The 13509-nt window shown below is 36.1% G+C and overlaps 1 protein-coding gene across 8 annotated transcripts in view; it reads left to right on the forward strand.

The window, feature by feature from the left end:
- LOC129575307 (protein kinase C, brain isozyme) overlaps window positions 1–13509 on the forward strand; it is a 93250-nt gene that overhangs the window by 46087 nt on the left and 33654 nt on the right. For 4 of the 8 annotated variants that reach the window (XM_055458611.1, XM_055458614.1, XM_055458612.1 and 1 more), the window contains 6 exons: window positions 434–545; window positions 12027–12155; window positions 12255–12408; window positions 12647–12764; window positions 13092–13205; window positions 13283–13359. In XM_055458611.1, coding sequence (XP_055314586.1) covers window positions 434–545; window positions 12027–12155; window positions 12255–12408; window positions 12647–12764; window positions 13092–13205; window positions 13283–13359 — 704 coding nt within the window. Of the gene's footprint in view, window positions 1–433; window positions 546–3742; window positions 3855–11489; window positions 11870–12026; window positions 12156–12254; window positions 12409–12646; window positions 12765–13091; window positions 13206–13282; window positions 13360–13509 lie in introns of those variants that run through there. The other 4 variants (XM_055458613.1, XM_055458615.1, XM_055458617.1 and 1 more) reach the window with 4 other exon arrangements.

Here is a 13509-nt window from a genome sequence, read left to right on the forward strand (position 1 = left end):
TTATTTTAAATGAATTTGATATTTTTCTCTTTATGAAATGTATGAATAAATTTTTTCCCGTTGTACTTTTGGTTCTACTACTCAGCTATTGAGCATAATCAAAATGAAATGACAAAAATGTAATTTGCCAAAGAGGATTCATCAAAATCAAAGAGTGAAACGCAAACAACAATTGATTTAATTTTTGAGTATATTCCGTACATTTCACGAATGAATTTGACAGGTGGAATGAAATCCATGTGTGTAATTTGGTATACCATTTGAAAATAATCGTTTTGGGAAGTATTTCGAGTAGTACGCACACGTATTTCGATAGATAAGCATACATTTCAGGGCAAACATATATAAAATTTAATAAACAAACAAACCATTGAGATAAATAGAATACACATATTTCAATATATAGTAAAATGATGTTGTCAATGAATTTTAGGACACTCGCACCAAACATGAATTTAAACTATACTCATATTCAAGTCCAACTTTCTGCGATCATTGCGGCAGCCTCCTTTACGGTCTATATCATCAAGGGCTTAAATGTTCAGGTAATAAGTCAAAAACATACACACACACAATAAAGTAAAATATCGGCAAACGCATCGAGAACATGCTCTCGTTCAGCATGAGTTCAAGTGTGCGAGACGATCAAATATAGACCGAGAATTTAAACAAACATTTAAATAAGAAACGTATATATGCGCTCCATATTCTACGTATGAAATTTTGGTTTTTTATTATAAATTTTTTTTATCAAGTTACACATGGAACAGTTGATATTTTATAGACTTTGCTTACTGGAAATGTCTTTCTCTTTCTGTCAGCTAAAGACAAACACATATATTCAACTCTCGCTTTTCATCGTTTATTTGCGATGTGTTATTTTTTTTGTTCGTTGCTTCCCTCTTTTCGCTGTGTGTATGTGTGCCATTATACAATGGGAATTTCGTGAATGCTTATATTTCGTTTTTGCTATTATATATTATATATTCAATCCGTGTGTACGCATAGAAGTTTTAAGATTGTCAAATTATAACTAACAATCGTTTCCATTTCCATTTGCTGCTACTACTTTGCTGAACAAAGTTTGCTCTATATGTGTATGTTTCACTATCATTTTCGCTCTGTCTCTTTCTCTTTCTCTGTGTATTACTACTCTATTCGTACTGTTATGTGTGTGTTTTGCGTGATGAAATGAAAAAAAAACAGTGTTGTAGTTTACGTTGTGCCCATATTTCTTACACGTACAACGCTTTTGCTATATTCTATTTATATATACGTATTATTTGATTCGTTACTTTTGCGTTTTCCTCCTTTCTTTCCTTTATTACAAACTTCCATCGTCTTCACATTTAAGTTTCTTCATAAAATGTGTTGTGATTGTTCAGTCTGGTAGAAATATGTTTCTTCTTCGTCTTCTCTTTCCATCTCAATTTTCTAGTCGCTGGGGGTTGGTAAAAAGCACATACACACACGTGCGCGCGCGCTCAGTATTTATGCTTTATTCAATTCACTTTTGAAAGAGAGAAAAAAATTTAGTTTCGTGGAATGCATTTGCCATTTTCAGTGCGGAAAATCCGCTTTTTGAAGGAAATTACTATGTTACAACAGACAATGTGTATGCCGAAAAATAAAAGAACGAGGAGAACTTTCCCCATTTCAGGACTCAGTCGCACAAAAAGCATATTTGAAATGTAGATTTCATGATAAAATATTGAAATTGAAGTTTCAAATTGAATGGATGAAATTAATTACAGCCAGTGTGCAAATGGGAATAAATTTCCCATGGCATTTTTATTGGCAGGCAAATTATTTTCGCTTTTTTACATCATCATCAGTTTTTTTTTCCTCCTCAAACGGACCATTTTTTTATCAGCATCATTGTCCTTTTTGCGCTATGTGCATGGTGGTTTTCTTTTCGGTTACTGTAGGTCGAATCCATTAATTTTGAACTTTTACCGCTTGACTCATTTACCGCAAGATATTCATTTTCAACTCTTCATTTTTTCGATCAATTCAATTCATTTGTGTGTGTGTGTGTGCCGTATTCATTTTATTATTTACTTTACCATGAAAGCACTTCTGTTGACCCCCGGTGATTTCATTTGTTGTTAATCTATTTTAATAATATCGTACGATATACAGAGTCCAAATATATATTGAAATCGATTCCTGAATTTAATACCGCGAGCATCGTGCTTTTTTATCCATGGCATGTATTCAGAAAAAAAGGAGAAAAAAAAAGAAAAAACGGTATTTACACTGAAAAATGGATCAAATGAATCGAATAACAACAATATAAATTCTATCATCACTGTGTATGGTAACTTTTTTTTTCCTTTTTCTGTGTGTTATCTATGATCTTTTGCTCGCAGTGCCTATCGTCACAACAATTTCAGGCCACCAATTACGGCTAAATGTTTGCCTCGTTTGCCGTCGCCTGTCATTGTCGCTGTCACCGCTGCCGTCGCAGCTCAGTTTTTTACAATGTAAATGAAGAGAAAAATTGAATCATTTCTACAAATATTTACGTTGAAACCAGGCATAAAAGCTTTTCACTATTGCAAACCATATGAATGCGGTAGATTACTCGGTATAATCGGCGCTCGCATCAATGCACCGTTCAAGCTTAACAAATGAATCTGTATGTTTATTATCTTCTCTCGCTCTCTCCCTCTCTTCATTTCGTGTTGACTTTCTTTTATTGTACTTTTATATATACATCGATGAAAAAGCCATAAATTTCGTTCTGTTGATGGGATGATCCATCTTTGCTTGCACAGACAACTTTATTTTAGGTCATTGTTTTCTAATGGCAGTGCCAATCTGGATTTTCTTTGTCGTTCGCCGTCGTCATCGTGCGGCTCGTCGACGTGATTTTGTGTTTGTGTTCCGACTTTCCGTTTCACAATGGGTCGGTAATCGCGAACACGGAAATAGGTCAACTTTTCGAAAATTGAGAGAATGCCGGAAAGATAGATGAAGAGAAAGCTCAAGTACTGTAACATCCATGATTTATTCGTATGTAAATAAGTGGTGCATCTGTCGGGGGGTATTTCGAAGCACTTTACATTTTGCAGTGAGCACCTCTTCACCGTAAATACATTCGCATCTTCGGTTAGGCACCGCAAGCACATACATTTCATGAATTGTATTGACATTTTGTTCGATATTCCTTTTGTTTGGCCATACAATGCAACAGGACGATTCAGTCTCTCCAACTCCATTTCCATGGCCCGAACGCTATTCGCATTCCGTGTCATAAGAGATGCAAATCATTTTTTCCCAAATAATCAAACATGATTTCTCCCATTGTTCACCCATCGCACACTCATAATCTCTCTCTTTCGCTCTCTGCACCATTTTAGATGAAATGTAAAGAACCTCTTTTCTACCTCAATTCGATCTCTAATTTTTTTTATCATTCATTTCTACTAGCTACTTCCTTGAATTCTTGAAATTTCGATTACTCTTTGCTTTTATTCTACTACTTCTTTTTCTACTTCGCATATTTCACTCTCTCTCTCTCTCTCTCTCTCTCTCTCTCTTTCTGTTTACTTTCTTTTTCATCTCATTTCACGAAAAATACAAAACAAACAAAAACACACCGCTGCGATACTACGATTGCATTTCAATCCACAACAATGAAATGAATTACGAAACAAAAAAAATACAAAATTTGAATGAAATGAAAAAAAACACGCACACGAACAAATTAAACCAACGAATGAAATTGTGTGCACAGGATTCACAAAAACCCCACAAATGGCAAAATTATACATTTATTACGCCAACCTTCTGTGATCATTGTGGTTCACTGCTACATGGGCTCACCCATCAAGGTCTAAAGTGTCAAGGTATTTTCTCATCATTTGTCTTTGTCAAGTGATATCACTTAAATGCTGATATTGCCCAACCACCACCACCACTACCATCCCTCCGTACCACACTCACTCTCACTCTGTACATATAATTAAACAAAGCTCTAGACCAATACAAAAATATACATAGTACATACACAGTGGTCTTACACATCCGCGCCCCAAAATAATTCACACGTAGCGACAATTTGCATCTGAAGAAAGAAAGAAAAAACGAGCCAACCATCACCTGGGTGTGTGCCATTTCTCCCGGAATCCAAAGAGAAGAAAAATACACATTTTTATGTCAATTGGCACCACGAAAGGAAAGCACCACAGAATCTCCAACACAAATCAATTTGGAAACAGTCCAAAAAACTTTTTTTCCTTCTTCTTCATATTCTCTTCTTTAGCTCTCGTTAGATAGCACGATTTTCCTTTCAAAATGTTTTACACATACATGAAAAAGTCACTTAGACATACATCAGATTCACACACATTGCAAGTGTTGTTAATTAGAGATTCACTGTTCTGTCCCATTTGAACAGTGACCAGCATTTTGATTGCGTAGAAAGTCGTCTTTTTATTCCATATTTTATATTTATTCATGCATAGTACTAAACCAAAGTGAGAAAGTAAGTAAAAACAGATATGTAGTAAATGAGAATTAGAGATTTCAATTTCAGAGCTTATCACACGCGCCACATCCGGATGGCATTTGTCCGAAAGGTGCGGCAATTGGTAATGAAATGCATGCAGCCCCAAGCCACATGAATTTTAAACAGAGGTGCTAACTGCTAAAGAATTAATTGTGTCAGCAACCATTTCAAGAGTAGCCTCTTAGTACCTGAGATTTCTATCTGTCCTCTCTATCTCCAAACCGACAAAGCTCACTCATCGTATTCTTCACACGTTTTTGCTTCGTGTTTTTTCTTCAGGATTTCAATTCAGAATGGAAATAAGACGCGAAATCCCGTAATCACTTAATTTACTTTTCATGGGAAAATGAAAAAAATTTTCAAATCTCTCGTCACACGAATGAGGGATGGAAAAAGTTCAAGCCGTGTGGTTCCCTTTCTGTTTTCAGCTTTTTCTCTTTTGTGTTTGAGTGAAGTGGCTTTTTATGGCATAAATAATTTTATGCAGCCAACCAAATGTTCTTTTTCGAATTCCACAGCAAAAAGCTGCCAAACATCAGTGCACTCATTCGCTTTGGAAATGTTGATAGTGGCGGTGGCGATGCGAATATTTGGAAAAGCGCTGCATGGACGCGTTTTTAATAGTTGTCAACATAACGAATAATTATTTGGTGTAATCTTGATGATTTTTGATGCATAATCTTCCTATAAATGTCGTCAACATTTAACTCGAAAGCAACTTCTCTGAAGGGATTACGTAACAATGAGACTAAGAATTTCATTCTCCCAAGTGGCATAAATCATATCTCATTCTCGCTCTGTTGTTCATTGAGAGTGAATGGAAAATGAGAGAAGAAAAACAACAACAGCAGAAGCAGCAGCAGCAGAAACGAAACAAAGCTTTGAGAATGAGATATGCAGAGGAACCTATCGAAGGAATATTAAAGATGGAACCGACAAACAAACACATCTTTCATCGAGAAAGAAAGAAAATGATCGAGAGTTAGAGAGAGAAGGAGAGAGAGAGAGAGAAAATGGAATGGAACAAATATGTCATCGCCGAAAGCATTGAGAAGCGCACCGATGTGTGACCAATTTATATGTGCACTCCATATGTGCTCATCGATAAACAATGCCGAAAATAAACTGCATTCCTTCACCCATCTAATTAAATTATGCTCAGCACATGCTTCACACACAGTCACACATACAAACGTATCTTAGAATTGAATGCATCCGAATAATAGCAACACATGTACCATGCCAATGACGACGATGGAATATTTGCATTTGACTTATGATTATTAACAACACATTTCTTTTCTCACACAAACACACAGAGAGAGAGGGAGAGATAAACAATACATTTTTTCCTTTGCTATGTTTCGCTTGTGAGCTCATTCACAATCCCATTGCTCCAGTTGCTTTGTGCCAAGAGCCACACAGTATGTCGCCGTCATAATCCAATAAAAAACAAAAAATATATATAATAAAACGAGCTTACTTACACATTCGTCTTTTGCCGCAGCTATTTTGGCCTGTTTTTTTTTTCTTTTTTTTTGTACCCCCAACATCTGTGTCCTGTTCGTTGTTGTCGCCGCTGCTGCTGCTTCTACTGCTGCTGCTTCCACTTTTGTCATATCCAAGTCAATTACATCCCTCCCTCTATTTCTCTGCCTACCTCCCCTCTCTCTTTTTCTCAGAAAATGTATTCGACAGAGAAAAAAAATGTGTTGTAAGAATGCCAGAATGGGAAAAAAAGGGCGAGCGACAGAACGAAAAAAATACAAACAATTTTCATTCAAAAACGGTTTTCGCCGAAACATTTCGATCGTAATAAATACCATATTTAGGCTGAATTATGTCGGTTTGAAAAGCCGTTGTTTTTCGTTTTAGTTTTCCTCTATACCCTGACTGTTGTTTCCATTGTAAAAGCTCATTTCATGAATAATTTAGTTGGATTGCCATATGATTACGTATGTAATGTGAAATAAATCGAATTAAATGTTGTTACGACGAGAGAAGAGAATACAAAAACATACGTATGTTTGTGTAAACCCAAGCAATAATGCGTTGTCATAGGGCCAACGTGAGCAGCAGCAGCAGCAGCAGCGATGTGGATATTTCGAAAATCAATGGCATGATTCCGGGTGAAAAAAAATTCTTCTAATTATGGGGTTGATCTATTAGGTGGTTGCCAACACACATACGACGATATGTGTGTGATGGGTGAGATGGCAAAGTGCGAAACATTTCCTCGATCATCAACTGAATCACTTGAGAACAACAATGCTTTGACACTCCGAACATCGACGAACACGAAAAACCGTTCACAAGGAATAACACAATAGACGGCTGTTGCGATGGAGTGAGGTAGAGCGAGAGAGTTAGAGTGAAAAAAAAACGAGTGGGAGCGAGAAAAAAAGTGTGGTGATTCCAATACTAATGCGTGCAAATGAAAGGCAACTGGATTTTCATAATGGATTTCATTCATTTTCGTATTGTTTCTCGTGTCATTTTATTTCATTTGGAAAATGGTTTGGAAATGCGCGCGCGGTAAAAGTAACAGACACACACTTATGCCATTCGCACCAAATCGACGCTCACGCTCCCGGCTCCGGCAAAAAAAAACAGCCAAGTGAAATAGAATGTGATTGTACTCGACCGAAGCGCAACAACAAAAAAGCACACACACACACACACACACACACACAATGCGCGATTTATTGGCACATCGACCTGGAATGACACAGATTTTGAACGCTTGATAGTGTATGCAATTCACACTGTGTGCACATTGGCGCATGGCATACAAACACAAGCACACAGCATCCACAGCGAGAATGAAGCGTGCCTAGCCAATGTCAAGCACAGGACAATTTAATCCGTCGCAATGTTCATTTACAACGAGCCCGTATCCATCGTACAAATGGGTCGGAACAAATGGAGTCGAGATGAGCGAATGTGAAATGGTTGACGTAGTGCGAAACAGATAGGAAAAGAGGAAGAGTTACTGCGAATAGAGAGTTAGCGACAAAAAAGAAGACGGAGAAAAAGAGCGTAACAACAAATTGAGACCAACGAATCGTCACAAGTAAAATGAATATTGTATTACACATTCCTCAACGGAGATCTCATTAGTTTTAATAAGACTTGAGTGCATATATACAACAATTTTTGACAGCAACCAGTATTCGATGTATGTTTTCACGCGAGCAGTCATTCGGTTGTTGTTGTTGTATTTTTCTCGAAAACTGTAAATCCTGGGCAAATCAAGCAATGAAACAAATTGCATGCTAAAGCAAAACGATTCATCGGTAGCCAATGAAAATGCTAACGTTCAATATTCATTCAACACAGCATGATATTGGCACACAACCGACCGATGTAGTCTTGAACAAAACCAAAGCAAGCGCCATGAAAAGTGAAAGAGAGAGAGATGTGGGGGGAAAACGCATCAAAACAAGCATTTTGCTGCTGCTGCACCCGTTTTTTTTTTCATATAATAATACGAGAGAATGTCACTTGTTTTGTATAGCGAAGCATTTGCTGTTTCCAATAAGCGCCATATTTTTTTCTGCCATTTTTGCTGCTCGCTTATTCTCTCTATACGTTACACATCTAGATTTTCATATCTCTGGCGATTATTTACACTTCAGTGAGGAAAGCTTCATGGAGCAAACAAAGAGAACATTATATTCGTCGCGCTATTCATAGCCAGGCAAGTTCTCTATTTTTTGCTTACAGTGCGCCAAGCCAAGCCAAACGAATCGCATCACCGAGAGAGATACATATAGCGAGTGAGAGTGTAACGTCGACGACGGCGAAGTCGACAATGGAAACAGCAACAGCAACAACGGCGACAACAACTGTTCGCATCATTGTGTGTCTCACTTCATTTGATTTTCTCTGTGTGCCTTCTGGAATGACTAGAATCGATAAAATCTCATTAAAGGTAATTAGGATCCGGAGATATGTTAATACTCAAAGCGGACGCTTTACATACAGCTTTCTAGCTCTCGTTGTTGTCGCTCTATCTCCTCTGCACTTACTTTCTTACTATGTCACACTCTACCGTGTGTTGTCGTTTAATTTTTTCCTTTTACTGCTTCTGCTCTCGTTCGTTTTTCGTGTTAGATCATTTAAAATTTTAATTACTATTGTTCTAGGATAATTGATTGGTTTACTGTTGATGAGCAAGTAATTTAAGAAAGACAAACAAAAAAACAAATGACAAGAGCTTATCTCCGACCCAAACTTCAATTCAAAACCACTCATTGTATATTAGTTTTTGGGTTGCAATGCCCTAAATTTGTTTGAGTGCTATGCTGTTGCTGTGCTATGTGCTGCCAGCCATGCTTCGCATGAGATTGTCAAATCACAGTGGTTTGCTGTTTTTTATGTGTGGAAATAAATGAAGAAGCCATGCTTTCTGGTCACCTTTCGATTTCCACCATACAAACAGCCACATATTTGCAACGAAGCGTAAACAGCACCTGATGACTGAGTTCATTCGATTGAATAATGAATTCATAGCACTCGCTCTCTTTCGCTCTTTTTTTTCTTTACTTTTCCTCTTCTTCTTTTTTATGTATTCAATTCTTTCATTTTTTGTATTTGTTTCATGTGTGTGTGTGTGTGTGTGTACGGACGGAATCTGTGTTTTAATGGCATAAAATGGAAAAGATCATTGTGAAAACCTTGAAAGAACAACCGATTAAGATTCAATTTCAAGTGAGGTTTTTCATCGTAAAATTACCCATTGTCACGATGCAGAAAAGCAGAGAAAAAAAATTATCACAAATTTTCACAGATACATACCATACCTAACAAAAATATTCTCAGCAAAAAAGATATGTAGAGCATATGACATGCTTTATCGATACGCCAGCCCGGTAACATCTTTCTCTCTTTCCTTTTTTTCTATTTTCTGCCTTTGTCGAGCACCACGCTTACCATTCCAATTAATATACAACAAAAAGCGCGTGACGAATAGCGCTTTCAATTTTTATTTATTCTCTTTTTTTCTGCTCGCACAAAACTGCATTGTGAACGTGCGAAGAACGTGTTTGAGGCAACGGGATAATTGAATTTTTGCTCAATATACCGGAAATAATCAAGTTCATTGGTTAACAACACAGTGAAGCGCAATGGTAATAAATTCAGCAAATCCAAAACCGTTCAGAGTTCAGTTTGCATTGCTTTTGTCCCTATCGGAAGATCACTGACTTGAATCATGAATGACATTTATCTGACAAATGTCATTTCTAACATTTGAGTAAACCTTATGACGAAAGCCTTTACTTATACTTTCAAACTATACCGTATAGATGCCGTTAGAGCATTCATTGCTGAATATTTTCCATTTACAGCGCACTTTGTTGTTGGTTAATAATAATGATAATAATCAATATTGTGCTTCGATTTGGCACACAGCTAACGTGAGTGCGCGAAGTGCGCGCAAGCTCGGCATCATTATCGATTGCGAGAAGAGAAAAATAGCATTTTGCCACGCATCAAAATCGCATTTTTACAACTATTCCCCATCAAAACATGCTCCAGCTTAATTGATAATTATCACATTTTTTCAGCTATCAATTCCGTATTCAATTTGTTAGTACGCGCCCAAGCGAGAAGGATAGAGAGTGAATGAAAGAGAAAGAATGAGATTAAAAATCTGCTGATGCATTTATCTGAAGCGCAGCCAAATTGAATGATGAATACAGATGGAAAAAATGGGGATAATAGCAACTTTATCGAGCTTTATTCACAGCTCATTTCATTGGATACACAATTGATTCCAAATAGCATAATCAACATATAAACTTGACTGAAAAACACCGGTTCGCATTTCTTCTATGCGAGGAACTCTATTAGTGGCAATTTGAGTTGAACGAAGAAGAAAAAAAAACTTGTTGATCGTCCTTCAATTATTAATTATGAACGAATGAGTGTGTATGTTTGAGAGATACAGTGAAATTTTTCTTCATTACCGATTGTTATTGTTTGAAGTGAAAAGCTGTGCTTTAATTTATCGCTAAAGTCAATGTCAATTAATTCACTTGTGAAACATTTTTCTATTTTTCCATTATAAACTCATTACTTTGATTATACTAGTTGGATACATATGCTGTTTCGCATCCCATCATTAACGGTTGATGTGATTTACCAAAATCTCCTCTCTCTCTCTCTCTCTCTCTCTCTCTCTCTCTCTCTCTCTCTCTCTTTTCTTTTGTGATTTAACAAGATCAACATCAGTGAAATTTATTTTGAACTTTTTGTTTTTAATGCCTCCGGCGAAATGTTTGTTAGTTGATAATACATTTTCCGTCATACAATTAGCAATAAAAAAAACCAAAATACAATATACAACTCTTCGGCGCATCCTTTGAAAAATCGAAGATGACCTAAATCCAATCACACAGGCTCACAGCCCACTTCAAATTAGTTCAGGGTTAAAAACTAGGTTGAAATACATTTGCACATGTTAACATGCATCTACTACTATTTCTTGCTGCTATTGCTGCTACTATTGCCTAATAAAATCATATTTAATTTAGAAAAATTAACATAATTTCATAATTAATTTCAATTTTCCTCCCAAATTTGCACCAGTATTTTATATGCTGTGCCAACATAGGCACATGCATAGTTCACATGTTTATCACTTCATTTTTGGCTATTCACTGGATATTTTTTTTTCCATAACAAAATTTTAATTGGTTTTAACAAACGAAAAACCTGTTTTATGCTGAAAAAAACAGCACAAGGAAATTGTGCAATAATACGCTGAAACAACGTATATAGTAGAAATGGTTTAACAGCCTGGGGGAAAATGTGTCCCGAATCGCTGTTTCCGAAAAAAAACGAGATTGTTGTATGAAATATTTCCCAAGCGAATTTTCCATTTCAGCATGCAATTCTTGGGTTTCGGTCGTATGAAATCCGGCATTCAGTCTAGCGTATATTAAACTTTCATTTATTTGTTTCTAGTGTGCAGTGTGCATTGGATTCAGTGAACTTAAGAATGGAAAGCACAATTGTGAATCCAACTTGTTGCATGTGATACTTTTGTATGTAGTATTTTTTTCATTGTTGATATTATTGTGATAGCTGTTGATTGGCATAAGTGCGTATATTTTATGCTGAAGCATCCAGCTTTAGAAAGTAGTCATTTCCAGTAGAGTCAAAGTCCCAATTAGTGGAATGTTGGTGAAATTCAACATTGTCGTATCGCATAATGAGATGCCGTATGATGAGAGGTTAGAAGAAAGTCATTTTCAAAATGCAAAACCAAAATGCATTGAGAGAAAAAAGAAACCAAAGAGAAATAAACAAAACACTGCAAAGTGTTCACATTCGATACAAATGCACGTAAGAAGAGAATTAGAGCGCAATATTCTTTAATTTACTAGCAAATCCATATACATTTTCCAAAACTCACTCTAAACTTTGTATTTTCTTTTTATTTTTCGTTTTGTTGATTTTGTTTTGATTGTTTGGTTAACCCAAAACTGAAATGCAACAACAGCATGTGACATGAACGTACATAAGCGATGCGAGGAAAGTGTTCCGAGTTTATGCGGTTGTGATCATACAGAACGACGTGGGCGTATTCATTTAGGAATATCGTGCGTAGGAACAAAACTCTCTGTTGAAGGTAGATATTGCCAACATTCACTCACACACTGCTCAAATCTCTTTCGTTTGGCGAACGTTTAACTTTTAACTCTATTTACTTTGTACGAACCGAAAACAGTCAAAGAAGGACGAAATTTGATTCCAATGGATCCAAACGGATTAAGTGATCCCTATGTTAAAATGAAGCTCATTCCCGATACAGATAATGTTAAGAAGAAAACAAAAACCATTAAGGCGTGTTTAAATCCAGTCTGGAATGAAACACTCTCATTGTAAGTGAGATTTTTTTTTCTCTCTCTCTTCTTTTCCTCCATTTCTTATCTCTTCAGAATTGGTTTGAATAATTGTTATCAAATACTTGATTTAACTTTCTAACAATACAAATTTTCTGTTCTTGTATTTTGGATCGAGTTTTTTTTCGCATTTCAATTAGTTTCGAAACATTTGAGAATATTTGGGATTTGAAAAAAAAAAACGTTTTCAAACATTTTTTTTTTCGTATAATTTCAGCGATTTAAAAGCCGAAGATCGAGATCGGCGTATCTTGATCGAAGTATGGGACTGGGATCGTACGTCACGAAACGATTTTATGGGCTCATTATCATTTGGAATTTCTGAACTAATGAAGGTAACATCCCAATTGTCATTTCAATCTATTTTTCTCTTTCAAAAGAGCAGAGAAAATTTGTCATTCATTTAAATCTCAATTTAGTTTATTTCTAAAAAAAAATTGGATTTATTTAAGAGATTTTGATTTTTTTTACTCTAAAAAAATTATTTGGGATTTAAACAAAGGTAATAGCTTCATTTCATTATCTCCATGCACATTGTTTTCATTGCACTTGTCGCATCGAATACTTCTTGTATTTCTGAACTGTATAACATTTGAGAGAAGAGAAAAATGATCGAAAAACTAATTTTAATTTAAAATGCATTCCCTCATTGGCTTCTACAGCAGAATCCAGCTGATGGTTGGTACAAACTACTAACCGCTGAAGAGGGTGAATTTTACAATGTACCAGTTCCTGATGAAGGCACCGACTTGGTTCAACTCAAGAGTCAAATGCGTGTAAGTGAACATTTCCGCTGTGATTTGGTTTTGCTTCTTCAATGGGTCAATACTTAAATGCTGTTTCACATTTGCAGAAAACATCAATCACCAAGAGAATCACATCGGTTGATCGTGATTTGCCACACAATATGTCGAAAAAGGATATGATTCGGTGAGATTTTGTTTTTCATTTTCATTTAAACAATGACTCTTTGTGCACAATATGGTAACATATTTCGTTATTTTCTTCGTTTTCGTAATAACGAATCAATCAATGCCTCATGTTTTGTCATGTTCGTTTTAAAAATGTGCTATCCGTTCG

Source organism: Sitodiplosis mosellana, unplaced genomic scaffold (assembly GCF_009176505.1).
Source record: "Sitodiplosis mosellana isolate CC-2019 unplaced genomic scaffold, AAFC_SMos_1.0 Smas_scaffold_6166, whole genome shotgun sequence".
Classification (NCBI taxonomy): domain Eukaryota; kingdom Metazoa; phylum Arthropoda; class Insecta; order Diptera; family Cecidomyiidae; genus Sitodiplosis; species Sitodiplosis mosellana.